Source organism: Centrocercus urophasianus, unplaced genomic scaffold (assembly GCF_019232065.1).
Source record: "Centrocercus urophasianus isolate 14NV4802_14NV808 unplaced genomic scaffold, USGS_Curo_1.0 seq_11, whole genome shotgun sequence".
Lineage (NCBI taxonomy): Eukaryota > Metazoa > Chordata > Aves > Galliformes > Phasianidae > Centrocercus > Centrocercus urophasianus.
The window spans coordinates 53,224,032-53,242,782 of NW_024884253.1; the positions used below are offsets into that span (position 1 = coordinate 53,224,032).

At 37.0% G+C, this 18,751-nt stretch overlaps 1 protein-coding gene across 1 annotated transcript in view; it reads left to right on the forward strand.

Annotated features, from left to right (window-relative positions):
- Positions 1-18,751, forward strand: part of DOK6 (docking protein 6) — a 236,534-nt gene that overhangs the window by 90,512 nt on the left and 127,271 nt on the right. Inside the window, exon 2 of the mRNA XM_042840015.1 lies at positions 5,382-5,489. Within this exon, the coding sequence (XP_042695949.1) occupies positions 5,382-5,489 (108 nt within the window). The remainder of the gene's footprint in view (positions 1-5,381; positions 5,490-18,751) is intronic.

Sequence of the window (18,751 nt, forward strand, 5' to 3'; positions counted from 1 at the left end):
CATAGCTCAAAGTAAGAAGAGAGGATGAAGTTGAGATTTTCTGCATAAATTCATTATTATGGTGCTTTAAGTAAGTTATAAAAAGGGGATCTCTAAAAATTAGTGGAAATGGAGTTGCACTGGAAGTTGAATTTCTAACTCAAAAGATTTCAGGAACCACTTTGAGGTGATGAGGTTGTTTTGTTCCACATTTAGTATACTCTTTTTTTGCTTCAGAACAGAAGCTGTTCTCCCCTGCAAATCTCTGCAGCACCATGAAAAGTGCTTCCATGTGCCTTGGCCAGGGCAGCTGAACCAGCTCTCACCTGACCACAGATGTGCTGAGCTACTGCTGTTGATTACTGATGTGGAAGTGCACAGATAGTGGGGTTGAAAACAATATATGTACTTTTTGTGCTTTGCACAGTTGGAATCTTGCAAGACTGAGAGAGGGGTGTTGTTTGAATAGATTGCTGTGTCTTGGACTCAGCTGGTAATTTCATCTGTGTCGACTTCAGATTTGTACTGAACAAGTTTAGATCCATTTAATGAGTAATTTAATAAAAGGAAAAGCCCCAAATAGCATGTGTTTGGTGCTACCTTTCTGAACTTCTCTAGAAAAATAAGAAATAGTGTATATAATTAGTCTTTGTGTTCCTTGTTTTTCATTCAAAATTATTAAATATCTTATATTGAACAGTGAGTGCTCATCCTGGAATGCTGTAAAACTGATTAAGCGATCAAATAATTGTCATTTCTTCAACTGAGCGTGTCTGAAAAACAGACTTTTAAATCTCACAGGAAATGCTAAATCTGATGGAGACAAAAGTGCAAGCTGTTATAGGGCTGATGCTGGGTTATTTCACAATGACTACACTATTATCTGAGGACTTCAGAAGTCTTTCAGAAGTTTTGATTACAGCGAATGGCATCATAAACTAGGCCAGGGATAAAAGAGTATCTCACAGTTCCTGAATAATTGAGTAGGTTTCTGTATAACAATGAGTTGCAGTATAAAAGGCAAATGTTTGTTTGCTGCATGCTCACATATGCGCCTATGTATTCATTTTTATAGGTAAATTCATATGCTAATGTATTTTTAAACAGTGAGTTACAAGCTGTCTACTTCTAGACAAAGAGCTGCTGAAATCCAGTGGCACTCTGGAAGTTTTTACCAGATTTAGAAGTGATTGTATGTAAAAATATGTATGTGTGTGTATATATATATATATATAGATATATATATATATATAAGCAATATTTAAATGTAAGAATGTACGATAGTGTGTCTACAGTGCTCAGTGAGCTGTTGCTTTCTTTACAGCTCTCCCTTCCCTAGTTGTTTGAAAAGAAGCAGCAATAAATGGATGCAGAAGCAGTCTAATGGTAAAACTTGAGTTCCACCCTCTTATTCTTTGACTTGCTGCAGCCCATGTCTGTGCCAGTGCCTTTGCATTCTTCATCACAGTGCTGGACTCTGGGAATAGGTCTAATGAGAACAGTCCTTAATTACAACTGACATTTGGCCCTCTTCAGTAAATACTGTGAAGACCCCTCTAAAAAGCAGGGGGTCAAAGCCTCCTTCTTGAATTATGTCAGTTCATCTAGCAAAGCTCCAAATCCTATTCCATGTTGGCTGATATCCAATGAACAAAAGTCTGAAGTTGCCATTCAGGATCCCTGCTCATTTGTCATTGAATGAGTTGCTTTGAAGTCTGCATTGGATGACCTTTTATCTGGAATATATTGCCATCCTCCCAGGGAGCAATCTGAGTCTTTCATTTAGCTTTTCTAATTTTCCACTTACTAGGAATACTTCCAAAGTACCAGATAGAACTGATACTTACATTAAAGTAAAATATAACTGTGATATAAATATAAAATAAACAACGGAAAGAAACCACTCAAGTCAATTGACATGAAACTTCTGTTACCTTATCTCCAACTGTCCAGAATTAGGTCATCTGTAAGATATGGATTCTGTGGCTGTGCTAAAACCTGCTGTCACTGATGATGAAGTCTGCGAGTTGATCTACTATTCTAAAAAAAGTCTGTGAGGACTGTAAACCATTAAGGGCAGATAATGGAAATCAATAGAAGATTTGAAATGAAGGCAGTGATTTTTACCATGATGAACTTCTTAAGAAATACTTTCCTCGGAGAATGGGCGATGAACCAAAAATACACATAGCCTAAAAAGGAAGTGGATCCCAGAAGAGCCAGGAGTATTATTAAAAGAAAGATTTCTATTAAATGAATAAATGTTCCCCCTTAGGACAGTTAGCACTTTTGCTTCTATTGAGGTCAAAAAGAATTGAATCTTCTTCATCTCCTGCAGATGAGGAGATTCTTGCACCATAACAATGTGAAAAGCTGATATAGGTTAATCAAGAGGTAACTGTGGAAGCAGTGCTATACCTTTGGTAAAATATGTTGCAGGACTGCCTAGATGTCATTTGAAGAAAACACTATCTAATAAAGATGGATTATGATGTCCCACAATGTAGTGCTTTTTTTTTTTTTTTCTCCAGGAAATGTGATATTGTCTTTCCTTTCCCCCAGGTTAGGCATAGTAATATCTGGAGTAGGAAGTACAGCTGTACAGTTGCCAAATCACAATCTTAGCAGAAAACAAACAAACAAACAAACAAAAACAAAAAACAAACAAAAAAAAACCCCAGAAACTTCTGTTCTTTAAGAGAGGTGTGCTTGCAGAGGATTTCATTATATGCTATTTTGTTTTCCAAGAGTCTTCCTTGTATTTAAATGTACTGATGTTGTAGTCCAGTGGGTAGATTTTGAAAAGAAAACACTTGTTTGGACTGATTATAATTATCTGAGATAATGACAACAGCATAATGTCAGTATTATTAGACTGTGGTTAATTAGGCTTAATTATTTTAATGACATGATATTTGCTGTTTATATTCAGTTTAGGGAGTGTTATACTATTAGGGAAAGCTTCTCAGTTTAGCTCTCCCTGCCTGTATTCCACTTCTTTCTGATATCTTCTTTCTTCTCTCCTCAGTGGGAGATACGTTTGAATAGTACTGCACTTCTTGCTTTGTACCATTACATTCTGTAAAACTTCAGAAGAAATAAGGCTCTTCTCCATGTATGGATGCATCCTGATTTCAGCTAAGACGGTGTCAATAGTGTACCAATGTTTGGTTGTTACTGAGTAATGAGAGCATACTCAGAATCAGGCCAGACCACTCAGCAGAGAAGAGCCACCACTATGATGGCACAGGGCAGGGTGAGGCAAGAACATATGGCCTGAACTAGGCCTGGGGATTATTGTATTCCAGGTGACATCTTACAAAAGGCCATAAAGCTGTGAGAGGCTGGCTAGGAGGAAGCTGCTGCTCAGGGTTTGCTGGGCATTGGTTGACGGGGAGTGAGATGTTGAGTTGGGGGTGTTTTGGTTAGCAGGCAGTTGCATTTGTTAGCTGAACATTGGTCAATGTGTAGCAAGTAATTGCGTTTTGGTTATGTGCATATATGTTTATAATCATGTTTTTTATTTTCTTTTCTGTATCAATAAATAGCCTTTATCTCAGTAAATGAGCTTTGTTTTGTTTCTGTTTCTCTCCTTCATCCTATCTGGGAGGAAATGAGAGAGTGGCTGTGTGCTGCTGAGCATCTGCTGAGTTAAACCGTAACAGGGTGGAAGAACTATTAGCTAGTTTGTGTGTGTGTGTGTTATTTTAAAAATATCAGTGAACTAATAACATAAAATGCCATATAACATTGTTCGTAGAGCCATACACTCACTGAAAAAGAAAATGATGTAAACTACTGTCATAGGTATAAACCAGACCAATATCTAATCGCTTACTTGCATAATGTAATTTAGAAGGACAGTCTTAACTGGCTTCTCTTTGAACTGTGAATGTTTTCTTATTTGACTGATTCTAAACTTCTAGCTGTGGTAATATACAAGACCTTTTGAGAATAAACTGTATAAAATAACTGTGCCCATCAGTACAAGTTAGGGAATGACTTGCTGAAGAAGGTCTTTGTAGAAAAGCACCTGGGTGTTCTTGTGGACAAAGGGTGACCATGAGTCAACAGTGTGTCCCTGTGGTCAAAAAAAGCCAATGGTATCCTGGGTTGAGTTAAAAAGAGCGTGACCAGCAGGTCGAGGGAGGTGAGCCTCCCCCTCTACTCTGCTCTGGTGAAGCCACATTTGTAATACAACACAGTCTTCTGTGTCCTAGTTCTGGGTTCCCCAGTTCAAAAAAGACAGGGATCTCCTGGGCGTCCAGGGATGGGCTATGAAGATAATGAAGTCTAGAGCATCTCCCATGTGAGGAAAGGCTGAGTAACCAGAGTCTGTTCAGCCTCGGGTAAAGAAGACTGAGTGGTCTTGGAGGCGGTACCTTGGTGGTGCACAACATTAGGATAAAGAGTCATGGCCTTGAACTTGAACGTAGGAAGTTCCGTACTGACATGTGAAAGAAGTTATATACAGAAAGGATGTTGGAGCACTGGAACAGGCTGTCCAGAGAGGCTGTGGGGTCTCTTCCTATGGAGATATTCAAGACCCACCTGGAAGTCTACCTTGCAACCTGCTGTAGGGTATCTGCTTTAGCAGGAAGTTGGACTAGCTGATCTCTTGAGGTTCCTTCCAACCTCTGTGATTCTGTGAAGTAATCTAATAATGTATCCAAGAAAATGCACTGTAAGCAAAATCTTGCATAATGTCCGTTGATATGAGAGCAATACTTTCAACTTGTGTTTTCTGGATGATTTTCTTTTTTCTCTATGTGTTTCCAAACTTTAATAATCCACATAGCCTTTCCTTAGTGAGTTTGTCATTGAACTAAGTCAGCTAGATTTTCTTTTGCCCAGCAGTGGATACATTGATACTTGTTTCTACTGTTTGTTTTCTCTATGTACAAGATTATAGTAACAACTGATTACTATGTTACAATAAAAGTTGCAATAACTCTGTCTCAATGACACTGATGCTCTTGTAGAGATAGAATGCAGTGAAATGAATGTATAAACCATAAACATGTACAGTCACGCCTGAAAGGACTTTCCCCCATGACAGCTTTATAATTATTTTTATGTTCAGAGTTCATGGATTTACTTGCATCTCCAGAAATTGTCAAATTTGGCATGCACGAAAGAGTCTAAACTAAAAAAAATCTATAAAGAATTCACAATAGATATTTTAAAATTGGTGGACTGGAATTACCAATGCTGAGAACATCATTTGTTTCTGAGTTCTGTAGGTTATTAAAATAAAATGTGATGGTTTTAAAAAATCTTGTTTAGTAAATTATGTATCTGAATAAATTTGTGCTGATTTCTATCTAAAACAAACAAACAAACAAACAAGCAAACAGCAACAACAACAAAAAACTGATACAATTCATTGACTTTGTTTCCAGATTTTCAGGCGATGTTGGTTGGTTTTCAAGAAGGCTTCCAGTAAAGGACCCAGGAGGCTAGAAAAGTTTCCAGATGAGAAAGCAGCATATTTCAGGAACTTCCACAAGGTAAGTCATGCCTTTCTAGTGATCCAAAGCACTGCTTTTTTACTACTCTTCCATGGGAGGGGTGCTTTTGTGATATGCCTATTTTGCAATCAGTATGTTGGGAATCAGGTTGAAAGCTGAGTTCTGACACTAGAAACATAGTAAACCTTCTGTAAATCTCTGTGATGCAAGTATTACACTTTTTTTTTTTTTCTTTAATGAGCACATAAGCCCCAATATTTGTGAAGTGACAACTTATTTTTTATTCTTCAAACATTAGTATTTTGGAGATGTGTAAATATCTCTACTTAATGAAATTTTAACCTTTATATATAGAGTATTGAACAAGTTCTGAAAATGCTGAATGCTGAATGGCAACAGTGATAGAGCATTTACTATTACTGGTTATACAAGGGTGGTCCAAAACTTACTTGGATTTTCTAACAAGTTTTAATATTCAGGTCACTCTAGATTACATTGCAAAAGGTCTTTGAATAGCACATGGTCTCACTAGATTTAACTGTGCAGCTTTTCTGACTTTGCTATGCAAATTGTGGCAGAAGGAAATTTTCTCTCTTGAATGGAAACATAAGGAAAACTAACACCTTTTATTTATCAACATTCAAATCAGCATCAAGGAGCACAGACACTTCTTCAGTAAGTAAATCATTGGGGTCTTATGCATCTCCATTTTTCCATAGGTATTTGAGCTTGAAAGGTAGATCAAATCAAGTTTATATTCGAAGGACTTCATTAAAATTGTTGCATACTACACTTATATAACAGACCTGGCTAGTGGGCATTGTAAATTACAAAAGGAGATCTGAGCTTAAAAAAAAAAAAAAAAGAAGGAAAAAGGAAAACAAAAAACCAAACCAAAACAAACAAGCAAACAAAAAACTGGCCAAAGTAGTACAAAGCTAGGATAAATTAAAAATAGAGCTCTTCTTTTTTAGTCATCATAAATGAATATTTACTAAGATGGAGATAAGCTGGTCTCATGAGAAAATTGAATGATCGGATTATTATTATTTTTTTTTTGTTTGTTTGGTGTTGTTTTGTCTTTTATTTTCTGGCATCCAGTCAATATGTAGATTTTATTTGTTATTCTATAAATTCTCTAATGTTGTTATGCATTGTTGTTGTTGTTTTCCCTGATGGCTTTCTTCTTACAAATATAAGTAATGGCATCAGTCCTTATAGACAAGTGCCTCCTGACAGTAGCAGTGAATTTGTTGAAACATGACCTCATCCATTTGTTCCAGTTTCTGGCATCAAATTATTACTTGTCATTACTGTAAATTTAAATCATTATACTCTTGCTCAGAGAAGTTATAGCTTATCTGTACTGTTTTCCCTTGAGCATTTGTTGTATAAGTTGTGCAGAACAGCTGTGTTTACTCTCATTACTCCAAAGAGGGCACAGAGTGGCAATAGCTCTATACCCATCCCAGGGGTGGCTGTGTTCTTAGGATCCATTCCCACAGTACCAGAAAAGGCCAAAAAGGACGCTGCAGCTTTACCAATCCAGTGAAAGTGTGTGTGACTGTTGGTGCTTGAATAATATTTTGGACGTTTTTACTTGCAAATGATCTAGAATTCAGAGTTGGGTGGTTTTTTTGTTTGTTTGGTTGGTTGATTTTTGTTTGTTTGTTTGTTTGTTTTAGATTTCATTTGTTTGAGTAATCTTTGTGATTGAAAGAGATGTCAAAATGTACTTTGTGCACTTTGTTTTTTTTTAAAGCCTTATCATATTAATTTTTCCATACTGGAGATAGTTACATTTTCCTGAAATGTATGTATTGTTTATATATTTTTTCAATTAATATTTTCTCTGCTGGCAAAATTATCTGACTGATCTGGGAAGGTCACGAATTGTATAGCTTTCAGGGGCAGCTTGGCTGATTAAAGTAATAGGAAAGTAAATGTATAACTGTTGGTGAAATTACTCAGTTTTGTACACAGAATAATAAAATCTGCAGTAACTATCAGATCTCTCTTAAAATATGGAAGAGTGAACAATATAATTGTTTAAAACAAGCATTCTCTGCATCAAAAAGCAAAATGCTCAGAAAAATGGAGCTGTGCTGGTAATAAAGCTGTTAATAGAGTCTATGCATATCAAAGAGCAACATGAAAATTAATAAAAAATATTTTTCAACAAAGATTTTATTAAGATAATAATATCTTATTTTCCTATCAACGTGGTTAAGAAACCTGTAAGCTGAGCATACTGACAGGACTTCAATTCTTACAATCATGGACTTGAAGTGCTTAAATGACAAGAGCTCCCTGTGAGCCTGTTCCTGTGTACATCTCTACTCATCATTCCAAATCATGACAGCTTAGGGTAGGAAGTACAAGTGTCAGTTCATAAGAGTAGATAAGAAGTGGTGTCAACAGCAGTGGAATCAGTAGCAAACCCTACATACCATAGAACAAGTAACTGCTGGAAATTATAATCTCCTAAACAGTCCCATATACGTTAATGGTGGCTCTTCTATTAAGATCAATGTATTTATTCCAGCAAAATTCAGAGAAGTATGTGTGTACAGTTCTGTGCAAAACATGCATTCTACTTTTGAAAACTATCTATCTGTTTAAATAGATGCCTGTATTTCAGTTGTATTAAGCATTAAAACAAGCTAGAAAACTGAACTTTTTACTTTAAAAACATTACTTCACAGGGAAAGGGCATGGAAGGTGCACACTCCAGCAGGGTGAAAAAATCCATGAATTTTATAATATATTATTTCCAAAATGTCATTGCCCCCTCGGAACAATGCAGGTTGAAAGGGACCTCTAGAGTCCGTCTAGTTCATATTACTGCTCAGGACCCATCAGTTAGATCATGATGTTCATGTCTATGTTCATGTCTATGTTGGGTGTTTGGTATCTTCTGGAATGTAGGCTCCATGACCTCAGCAAACGTAGATGTGAAGTTGTGTGCTTGGAACCTAGTAAGTAAAACAGCAGAAGAGGCTCTACAAAGAAGTTCAGGGCAAGAGGCAATGAATAGAGCTTGCTCCAGGGGAAATTGTCTGAATATAAGGGGGGGGAAAAAATGGGTCACAGGAACAACTTAACATCAGAGAAGGCTGACCAGAAAAGTCAGTATTTACTCACTGGAAAAACTAAAGAACTAGTTTTGTAGAGTCCTGTGTAACCTAAGCTAAGGCCTCATTTTCAGGATTGGACCAGATGTAAAGTGTGAAGTATATGTCATCCAAATGGCTATGAGTTATTGATGTATCTCTCTGCTGCTTGTATTGTGTCAGACTGGTCCTGTTCTCTCCTCCTTATTGTATTTCAGTAACCTCTGCTACCAGTGCAAGCTGGGGGATGAAAGGATTGAGCACAGCCCTGCTGAAAAGTACTTGAGGGTACTGGTGTGTGGGAAGCTGGACATGAGCCAGCAATGTGGCCTTGCAGCCCAGAAAGCCAACCGTATCCTGGGCTGCATTAAAAGAAGCATGGCCGGCAGGTGGAGGGAGGTGATCCTGCCCCTCTGCTCTGGTGAGGTCTCACCTGGAGTAGTGTGTCCAGATGTGGAGTCCTCAGTACAGGAGAGCCATAGACCTTCTGGAGCACTTCCAGAGGAGGGCCAGAAACGTGATCCAAGAGATGAAACATCTCTTCTACAAGGACAGGCTGAGAGAGCTGGGGTTGCTCAGCCTGGAGAAGAGAAGGCTTTGAGGTAACTTGGTAATGACTGTGCAATATCTTAGAGGGGTGATATAGGAAAGAAGGGGACAGACTCTTTATCATGATTTGTTGTATAGAGCAAGGGAAAATGGTTACAGACTTAGAGAGGGTAGATTTAGGTTAGATATAAGAAAATCTAAAAGTCTTTTACAGTGAAGGTGATGAGACTGGAAGAAGTTGCCCAGAGATGTGGTGGATGCTCTGTCCCTGGGGATTTTCAAGGCTCGGCTGGTCAGGTCCTGGGCAACTTGATCTAGCTGTGCATGTCCCTGTTCATTGCAGGAGAGTTAGAATAGATGACATTTAAAGGTCCCTTGCTATTCTAAGTATTCTATGATTCTATACTGTTTTTTTTTCTATAAAAATCTAGCCATGTTTTGGCAAAGTTTGGCAAACCAGTATTTTGTGCATTTTAATTACAAATGCTTCTGACATCAACAGCTAAAATGTCTGATGTCATCTGTAAAGCTTTATATATGATGAAAATTCAGATAGTTTTCTTTTGAATAATGAAATAGGTTCCCTCTAGTTCTTTCAGGCCTAAAACCTGACATTGGCTTTAACAGATATTTGTCATTTCTGTATACCAATATGGAGTCGGATATTTGAGATGAGATCACGGAGCTATTCTCTATATGTATATTCTCTTGTATCTAGATAGCATGGAAAGGAAGGCTGTTACACTGAAGTCTAAGAGAAGAAATAAAACAAATACTGAGGAGTGGGTTTAAAAAATTTAAAAAAAAAATAAAATAAATGCACTAGTGCTCTTATGGAAGCATCCTATTAACTAGATATCTGGAGGAAAAATCAAGGGATGTTTCCAGTAGAGGGAAAGCTGGCTGGTCAAGGAAAAGTTGAGATTTTACACAAACATTGGGATTGATACAAAAGTGAAAATAGGAGCATGAGAGGAAGGGAAACAAGAAGGCAAAGGATACGTGCATAGAGTCATAGAATTGCTCAGGTTGGAAAAGACCTTAAAGATCATTAAGTCCCACCACAATCTAACCAAATTACCCTAACTCTAACAACCCTCTGCTAAATCATGTCCCTGAGCACCATATCTCCTGTGCCTCAATGTCCTTTCTGTACTGAGGTGCCCAAAACTAAACACAGTACTCGAGGTGAGGCCACACCAGTGCTGAATACAAATGCAGGATTACTTCCTTAGTCCTGCTCAATACACGTTCCTTATACAAATGAAGATGCCATTGGCCTTCTTGGCCACCTGGGCACACTGCTGGCTCATGTTCAGCCGACTGTCCATCAGTACACCAAGGTCCCTTTCCATCAGGCAGCTTTCCAGCCATTCCTCCCTAAGCCTGTAGGTTTGCCTGGAGTTGCTGAGACCAAAATACAAGACCTGACCACTTGGCCCTATACAAACTTACCTTGGCCCATCAATCCAGTCTATTCAGGTCCCTCTGTAATGCCTTTCTACCCACCAGCAGTGCAACACTCCCTCCCAACTTGGTGTCGTCTGCATAGTTTTTCTCTGCAGCTCAGCTGTTTCTGGGACAGAGTGCAGCATGGTGGATGCTTGTGAAGAGAAAGCCAGGTATTTTGTTCAGATTTTTGCACCAGAACAAATTTATCTCTAATCATAAAATCAGCACAGTTGGAAAAGATCTCCAAGATTGTCTAGTCTAAGTATCTTCCTACCACCAATATTTTCCCACTAAATCAGCTCTGTTACTACCACATGTGCACATTTCTTGAACGCTTCCATGGGTGGTGACTCAACCATCTCCTTGGGCAGCATATTGCAGCACCTGACCAGCACTCCTTTGGAGAATAAATTTTTCCGAATCTTCAACCTGCACCTCCCTTGGCACAACTTGAGGACATTTCCTCTTGTCCTATCACTAGTTGTCCAGTAGTGGAGGCCTACTTCCATGTTTCCAAAACTTCCTTTCATAACACTGCCTTATTTGCTTCACCATGCAAACTGGCTACACTTCTCAAGCATATCCCAGGAGTGGCAAATACTGAAGTAAGACCTTATGTTATGTACCAGGTACACAGATGACTCTGGTAGAAAGGTGCTTCTGAGAAGAAAGATTGGAAATGAGATCTCTGAAGGATACTCTGCTGCATCTTGCACAGAGATCAGAAAGAAGTGATTGAGCTAGGTTTTAAAATAGCTGGGTGCTGCTGTGGAGAATCACACTAAGAAAACCTTTTGAATGTAAGCGTGGAGTCCTAGTATCTCAAATTCAAACTGAATGTTGAAAGGACGTATTTTTGACTTTCATTTGTTCTTTACCTTACAGTTTCTCTGTTCCTTTCCTGTCAATGTAATCTTCATCTCTCGGAAGTGCGGAAAGTGTGAAAGGAAATTAATATTTGTGAAACCATCTGTGTGAAACATACTTGTGTGATGACCATTATGGAAAAACCCTGAGGGAAGATAGGGAAACTGTAATGTTACAGTTATCTCTGTAACATTAAGTCAGGAAAATTGTATGAAATCATGAGTATCAGAGGATATATATAAAGCCTTTAAGTGCAGATATGAAAAAAAAAATGGAGCTGAGCTCTCGTCAGTGGTTCCCAGTGCCAGGACAAGAGGCACTGGAGGCAGCCTGGAACATAGGAAGTTCCCTCTGATCACCAGGCAACACTTCCATACTCTCAGGTGGTGGAGCACCAGCAGAGGTTGTCCAGAGGCTGTGGGGTCCTTGGAGATCCTCAGAAGCCACCTGATCATGGACCTGGGCCCTGATCTGTATGTCTCTGCTTGAGCAGAAGTTGAACCAAATGACATCCAGAGGGCTCTGTCCCCCTCTGTCATTCTGTGATTTATTCCAAGGTAAAAAATAGTTAAGAAAAATCAAAAGGAATCGTACAATTAAGACAGTATGTACCATGTTGTCTTAATTATATGAGGTACCAGTAAATGTATGGGTATTTGGTTTGTGTTATCACACTGCTTAGGAATGTTGTAGGTGAGACCTACTGTGGCTCACTGCTGTAAAAACATCAAAAAATGGTAGACTAGGCCTGTGGAACTGATAGTCAATGTATTTGTGTTCTTTTCCTAACCTTCAGCACTTGAGTCTGCATTTATTTTCTCAATATTCTGTGTATCTTTTTCATTATTCAAGTGGAAAGTGTAGAACTATCTAAAGTTAATTAAGAATGTCAAAGATATAATTATCTAGTAAACTGTTTGCTAGCAATGGCAAACAATGCTAAGTGAGGATTTTCTTTTTTTTTTTTTTTCTTAATAACAAGTTTCTCTTAAAACTATTGTGAATTATCTGCTTGTGTGTTGTGTGAGGAATATTCACAGTTTTGATGAGGAAACAAGAGGCGTAATATTTGTGTAGTAGCTGAAAAAGGGAGCAGAAAGATACAAACATCAAGTTATAGTGAAGTTATAGTGTACCAGGGAGGACAGGTTTTTCATTGTAATTTATTTTAGGAAAGAGAGATTTAGCATAGTGAGTATTATAAGTTTCATTTAAGGTTTGAATTTTGTGGTAAGGGAGGTTTTGTAACATAAATAAAGAACAAGGTAAGGAAAATTGACACAAAAGCATCCAGTTTTTACTTCATCACAGAAGGAAATCTGAAATTCAAATCATCAGCTGATGTAGATGATTATTAAAAATGCATTAGAGTTGAAAATATGTGGATGTCGCAATAGGTATTCAAAATTAATTTGTCCCTAATGACAATTGAGGTAAAATAATTTTCAAATGATCGGCTAAGAAATTTCAGTTAATTTTATAAGCAAATAAATTGAAAACATTTGAAAAATTTGGAACTATCTCATTTAATCAATTTCTAAAAGAATAACTACTTTCCCATTCAGAATATTTTCTGTTTTTCTTTCTCTTACTACTGCACTTACAAATTTTTCATTTGCCTCAGTTTTTCTGTGTTTTATTTTTCTCTTTCCGGCATTTTTTCCTTTGATAATTCTGAACTTCTTTGAATGTATGTTTATACACATGCATGTACACACACATGATGAATTTAGGTTAATTTAAATTTGTAAATAGTTTTTCATCTAGTTGATTCCCAGCCTAAAAACTACTTTGTAAGGTGCGTCTGAGCCACGGCTTGTTGTCCCCTGTGAGTGGTACAATGGAAGCAAGCCCATCTTTCCCATCTGATTGTGACCCAAGGCTTCCCCATAGAGCTACAACTGAAATTAAGGACTTTTACAGCACAAAGAAGAGATAAACCGAAGGCTCAGCTTACTGGCATTATATAAATCATGGATACAGTCAAAATAATTTATGTGTATTGAATGCCTATTGCTGCTTGTATTCTCTACAGTTCTGTCTCAGTTTGTCAGGAGATAGACTGCAGTGAGACATCTTGTAGGTAGGGTTATAGCTAGGAGATTTGCAGTAAGAACTGTGTAGTTATCACTTACTGCATTCAGTGATGTTACATTTTGCAAATGTGTCTTTGCTCATGATTTGCTTTGAAATATATTCCATATTAATAAGCAGTTATTTTTAATTGAGCTTATCTAACAAGAAAAGTGGGAATTGTTTCAGGTCAGCCTGTAATTTAATTGAAGTGAGAGGAAGATTTAAAGGAAATTTTGGAAAAGTATATTTCTGCTTTTCTCTTTACTCAAATAGCAGTAACATGTTTCTTTTAACTAAACAGTACCTTTGGGCTGAAAATAGAAAAGGTCTGGACACAATTAGATACACTGAGAGTGTTAAAAGTGAAAACTTAGAGAAATGGAAACAGGTTCTAACTGCCCAGTATATTTTAATAGCCTCAAAAGGCTATTAACATTCATATAATGATCTAATTCACTTGTATGTTCATTGTGAGATATTGTCTTATTAATCTACTTGGGTAATTAAAGTACTTTAACTAAATGCCCCATTTTGTTTTTGAGATATAAGCTCAATGCTACTCTTTGCACACCTAGAGCTAGCAGGAAGTTTAATGTTCATGTCTCTTGTTTATTGTAGGTGAAATTTGGGAGGATAATTGGGAAACCTTTTTTATTTCAGTTGTGAATCATCTCCCCTTTCTGCCATCTCTTTAACATAGTGTTGTACTTTAGGTGTGCATCTGAGTTCTAAATTAGTCTTCTTAGTAAAGCATTAGTTATATTAAACTTTGCCAACACTCACTTTTACAGTGGTCTTATTTCTCCCATTTTTAGTGGTATACTAATGGTCTGATATTTAGTTTGCATGACAAAATAGGTCAAATTGGGAAATATATTTCAAAGGTTATTTAGGATGGCAGAGAAATGGGATTGAGGAGAACTGGATTTTATACTGTAAATGAATGTCTCTAAAAATACTCTTTGAAATGTGAAAGCTTTTGTGTTTGGGTTTTGCTTTTGGGATTATTTTTTTAGGTATGTATTTTAAAATCCTAATTAAAATGTTTCTTAAGGGAAGAGGTGCACATACACGTGACATCCAGGAGTTGATCAGATTTTTACAATCGCTTCAAAATGAGGCTAAAAGCCAAAAATCCAGAATTATCCCAATAGGGAGTTGATTCGATTCACTTCTTCAATTCTAGCACATATAGCAGCAAAGTTTGAAAGAACACAATTTGACTGGAGGAAAGTCCTCTTTCTTTGCCTATTAGAAATGGTTGGTGTGGCAACATGCTTGTTCTTCTCTTGTAGGTTTAACTTATTAACTCTGTGAAAACGTTGTAGAATTTGAAGTGGTGTAACTAAAACTAATCAAATAAGTCTGAGTTCCATTCTTAATTACTTTAGGTGTCATTGTGGCAAAGTACAGTTTGTAGCTGCTCATGTCATAAGTGGCCAGTTAGAATACAGCATGATTCTGGATAGCCAGGTGGTATCTCTTTTGCAAATCAGTGATAGCAGCTCTTAACAATACTTAGTAACAATGATGACTTGGAAAAAGTAAAGATAATTTCAATGAATTATCTTTCCTTTACATTTAAGTTCTGAGAACTTTTGTTATTTTTGATAGCATAAATTTACATAAGTTAACCTACATTGTCCAAAAATACTGAAAATTTTAAACCTTTATTTTTTTCGATCTTGATTTTATCTTGAGTAGGAGTAGAAATTATTCAGTATGCCTCTGATATAACATCTATACGTATTTCTCCCCTTCAAACTTCAATTTCCTGCCTTGATATTACTAATTTATTATTATCCTGATATATTTTAAATATTTAAATTCACTCTGTCCCTATCTTTTTGTTTTTCTAATCAATTTTATCAGATAAGATTCTTATGGGTCTTATAGGTGTGGTCTCCATTTAGTGCTTGCAGGATTGAGCATTTACTTAGTAGCAGCTTCATGAGTCTTACCGCTCTGAAATAACAGCTGGACACCTGCCCCAGAGGCATAACGTGGAGGCTGATATGCCTCTCTTTGGAAAATTCCTGGAGAGCGTTTTTACCGTAACAACTCATCTTCTTCTACAGATAAATCTGCATGCAAAGATGAGAAAAAAATATTGTCTTTTCTGTGAATTGATACTGCTTTTCCATGATCCATTCATTCACTTTTCTGATCTTAGGATTTCTCCTTTCCCTTCAGTTCCTCTTCTAATCTTGTGCTATAAGTTTTGCTGTTCTTTCATGCAATAGACGTTTCTTTTTTTCTGTCTCTCAGGACTTTTTTTTCTCAAGTCTCCTTTTTCAGTCTTCTGCATTATGTTGGTATTCTTGATTGTCGTGTGCTGTTCTCATGCAGAATAAACTGTACAAAATCAGGATGTTTCATCTTACATGCTCTGAATGTTTACTGCCATATAGGTTTGCCTAAACCCATAAGTTTAGTTCCAAAAAGCTTGGCAGATCTGTTAGCATCCCTTTCTTAGGCTTGTCGGTCTCTATTCCAGTCTTCTGCTCTTAGTGGGACTAGCTCTGAGGACTGGCCCTCAGGGCTTTGTTCTCTTGTCATAAATTCCTCCAAAATTGGAAACTGTACAGCCTCTTCAGGCTGCCTGACCTGCTGTTGGGCTGTCATCAAGAGGAAACCATGGCACATCCAGCCCAAACACTCTGTGTCTCAGTTTATGAACATTGTTTCTTTCCCATCTGCCATGCATGCATGATGGTCCCAGTTCTGTGATCCCAGAGGCTTTTTTATTTTCAGGGAGACAAAACCACATCCAGCTCTGTCTCAGACTGTAGCAGGATTTCTGCTCTGTGGCAACTGAGTTTAACCATGTTACAGGAGCCACAGCTCCTACCACATCCACAGATGCTTTTTTTGAGCTATTCTTTGTATTCCATCTGCAGTGGGCCTTTTCTCCTTTGGAAGAATGACAGCAGCATTAAGTGTGACTTCAGGATGTTCAGGAAAGGAACATTGATGGTTCCTTTCCCTTTTTTCTTCCTATAATTATGGTAGTTAACATAGTACTTGCTTCATATATTTTTTTCTTATTGTTTTTGGTTTGAGATAGTTCTCAACTGCCTAGGCATTGCTCTCCTAGAGTCCCTACTCTTTCCCTTTGTGTTGACTTTTGCTCTGTTCCATTACTGCTTGCTTGGTATTACACAACAGATGGTGGTGGTATCTGGGCCATTATTAAGAAATAAAAGCATGAACAATTCCATTTTGTTGCACTCTCTTCTGTTTCTATTCTTGCTAGATAGAAATTAAGCGGCAGGGATGTATTGTACAATGCAAAACAGAAATCCTTTTATGTAAATTTATACCTTTTCTTATGTCCAAGCAATTTTCAGGACTCTGCATAAAGGAAATAATATTAAATAGATGGAATCTCAGAATCATTTCCTTCTCCATTTTGTATGGGAGGCATATGTTCGGAAGAATTCAAGCAGGATATATCCCAGAATAAAGCAGTTGAGATTTTATGGCTGATTTTTGTTTTTTTTTCATCTCTTTTGGACCTCCTTTTCTATTTATTGTGGAATTGTATTTTTTTGTAGTGATATAGATGTAATATCCTATTTGGAAGTAATATTTCTATAACTGCAAAAGATTTATGCAACCTATTGAAATGTACAAATTGAGCACTGCAAACTTAGTATACGTGTTGTCTTCACATGTTTATGTAACACAAAAATAGATAGTGCAGGTCTAGATTAGCCCACTGTAATAATGTTCTCTTCTCTGTACAGCTCTCTAAACAGGGCAGATTTCAGTATAACAAATGTCCGGTGTAGGTCAGTGATGAATTCAAGAGAAAGTGGATTGAATTTTTTCTGAAAGCTATCCTTTTTGAGAAGTACTTAATGCAGTTCCAAGGAAAACAATCAGTAAATTGTGGAATTACATTGACAAGAAGGAACAAATCCGTTAGTCTGAGTCATTATTTAAATTAAGTGTATTTCACAATTTAATAGCCTTTCACATCTAATAAGATAATTAAGGTGACAGAAAGCAAACAAACAGAAACCCAACCAAATAATAGTATTAATAAAACATGTGCTATAGGCTAGGTACCTTATTTAAGTTGCATTGATAGAGACTGTTTAGTCATATTGTCATATCAAATGTTTTGCTAAAATAGTGAAAATGTGTTGTAATTCTTTCCTGTAATTTACTTAGATTACAAATGTACTTTCAAAAGAAGAAGACTGAAAGTCACTAAAACATAGAACTGACTCTCAAACAGAAAAAAAAATGACCTCATGTTCCTGTGAACATCTCAGGATACACATTATTGTAACAAGATATAAAATTGGGAAAATCTTCAAGGAAACTAGTATTTTTGCTTTCTAAGAGGGGCCATAAATTGTTTTTCTCTTCTTGTCTTTTTGAGTATAGATGAGATCCTATATCAAAGCATGTGTGAGTTTTGTGTCATCTGCAGACAAAAATAAGCAAAAATGATGAGGATGGGATGGTGCATCTTGAAGCAATATTTGAATGATTCTGAAGTCCTCTAGATATATGAGCAGTGGTAGCAGAAAATTAACTATAGCCTTGTTTTTGTTCTTGTTCAACCATCAGTGTTCCTCTGTGAAGAAGTTTTGCATTTTGGTGAACAACATCTGAGACTCAGTATTTTCTATTCTGATCAAGTACATTTCTCTTCCTGAGGCCATGCTGGTGATTAGCTCTGTTGATATGGAAACTTAGAGGTTATTTAAATTTGGGACTATGAGAGAAAGCAAGCTGGAGAAAATAAGACAAATGGGTAGCCTTGAGACCCTGTTACAAGGGTAGGCTAGCCTAATATTGCACTAGGGGAATGAGATATTGTTTATACCTATCCTAGAATATTCCCTACCTTATAGCTCTTCAGTGTCCTTCTGCTTAGTCTTAACCAGAAGTAAAAAAGATGGTCTCTTCACTAACTGTCAAAAAGCTGCCCAGAATGAAAATAAAAGCTTTTTTATGTGAAGAAAAAGAAAAAAGCTTGGCAAAGAAAGTTGTGTTATGTATACATTAAGTAACTGTTAACTGTGTTATTTTCTTCAACAAGTGTTCATTGTCATCTTAGAAAAAAATAAAATAATTTTGGAGTTCGATACAGGAAAAGGTCAAGAAACCAGAGGAAATATACGTGTGAGATACTGAGTGATGGACAGGAGTCAGAAATTGCTGATGAGGAGTAGAACTAAGAAGGCCTGGTGCCTGGTATAAGTCTCTTACATGTACCACTCTGAG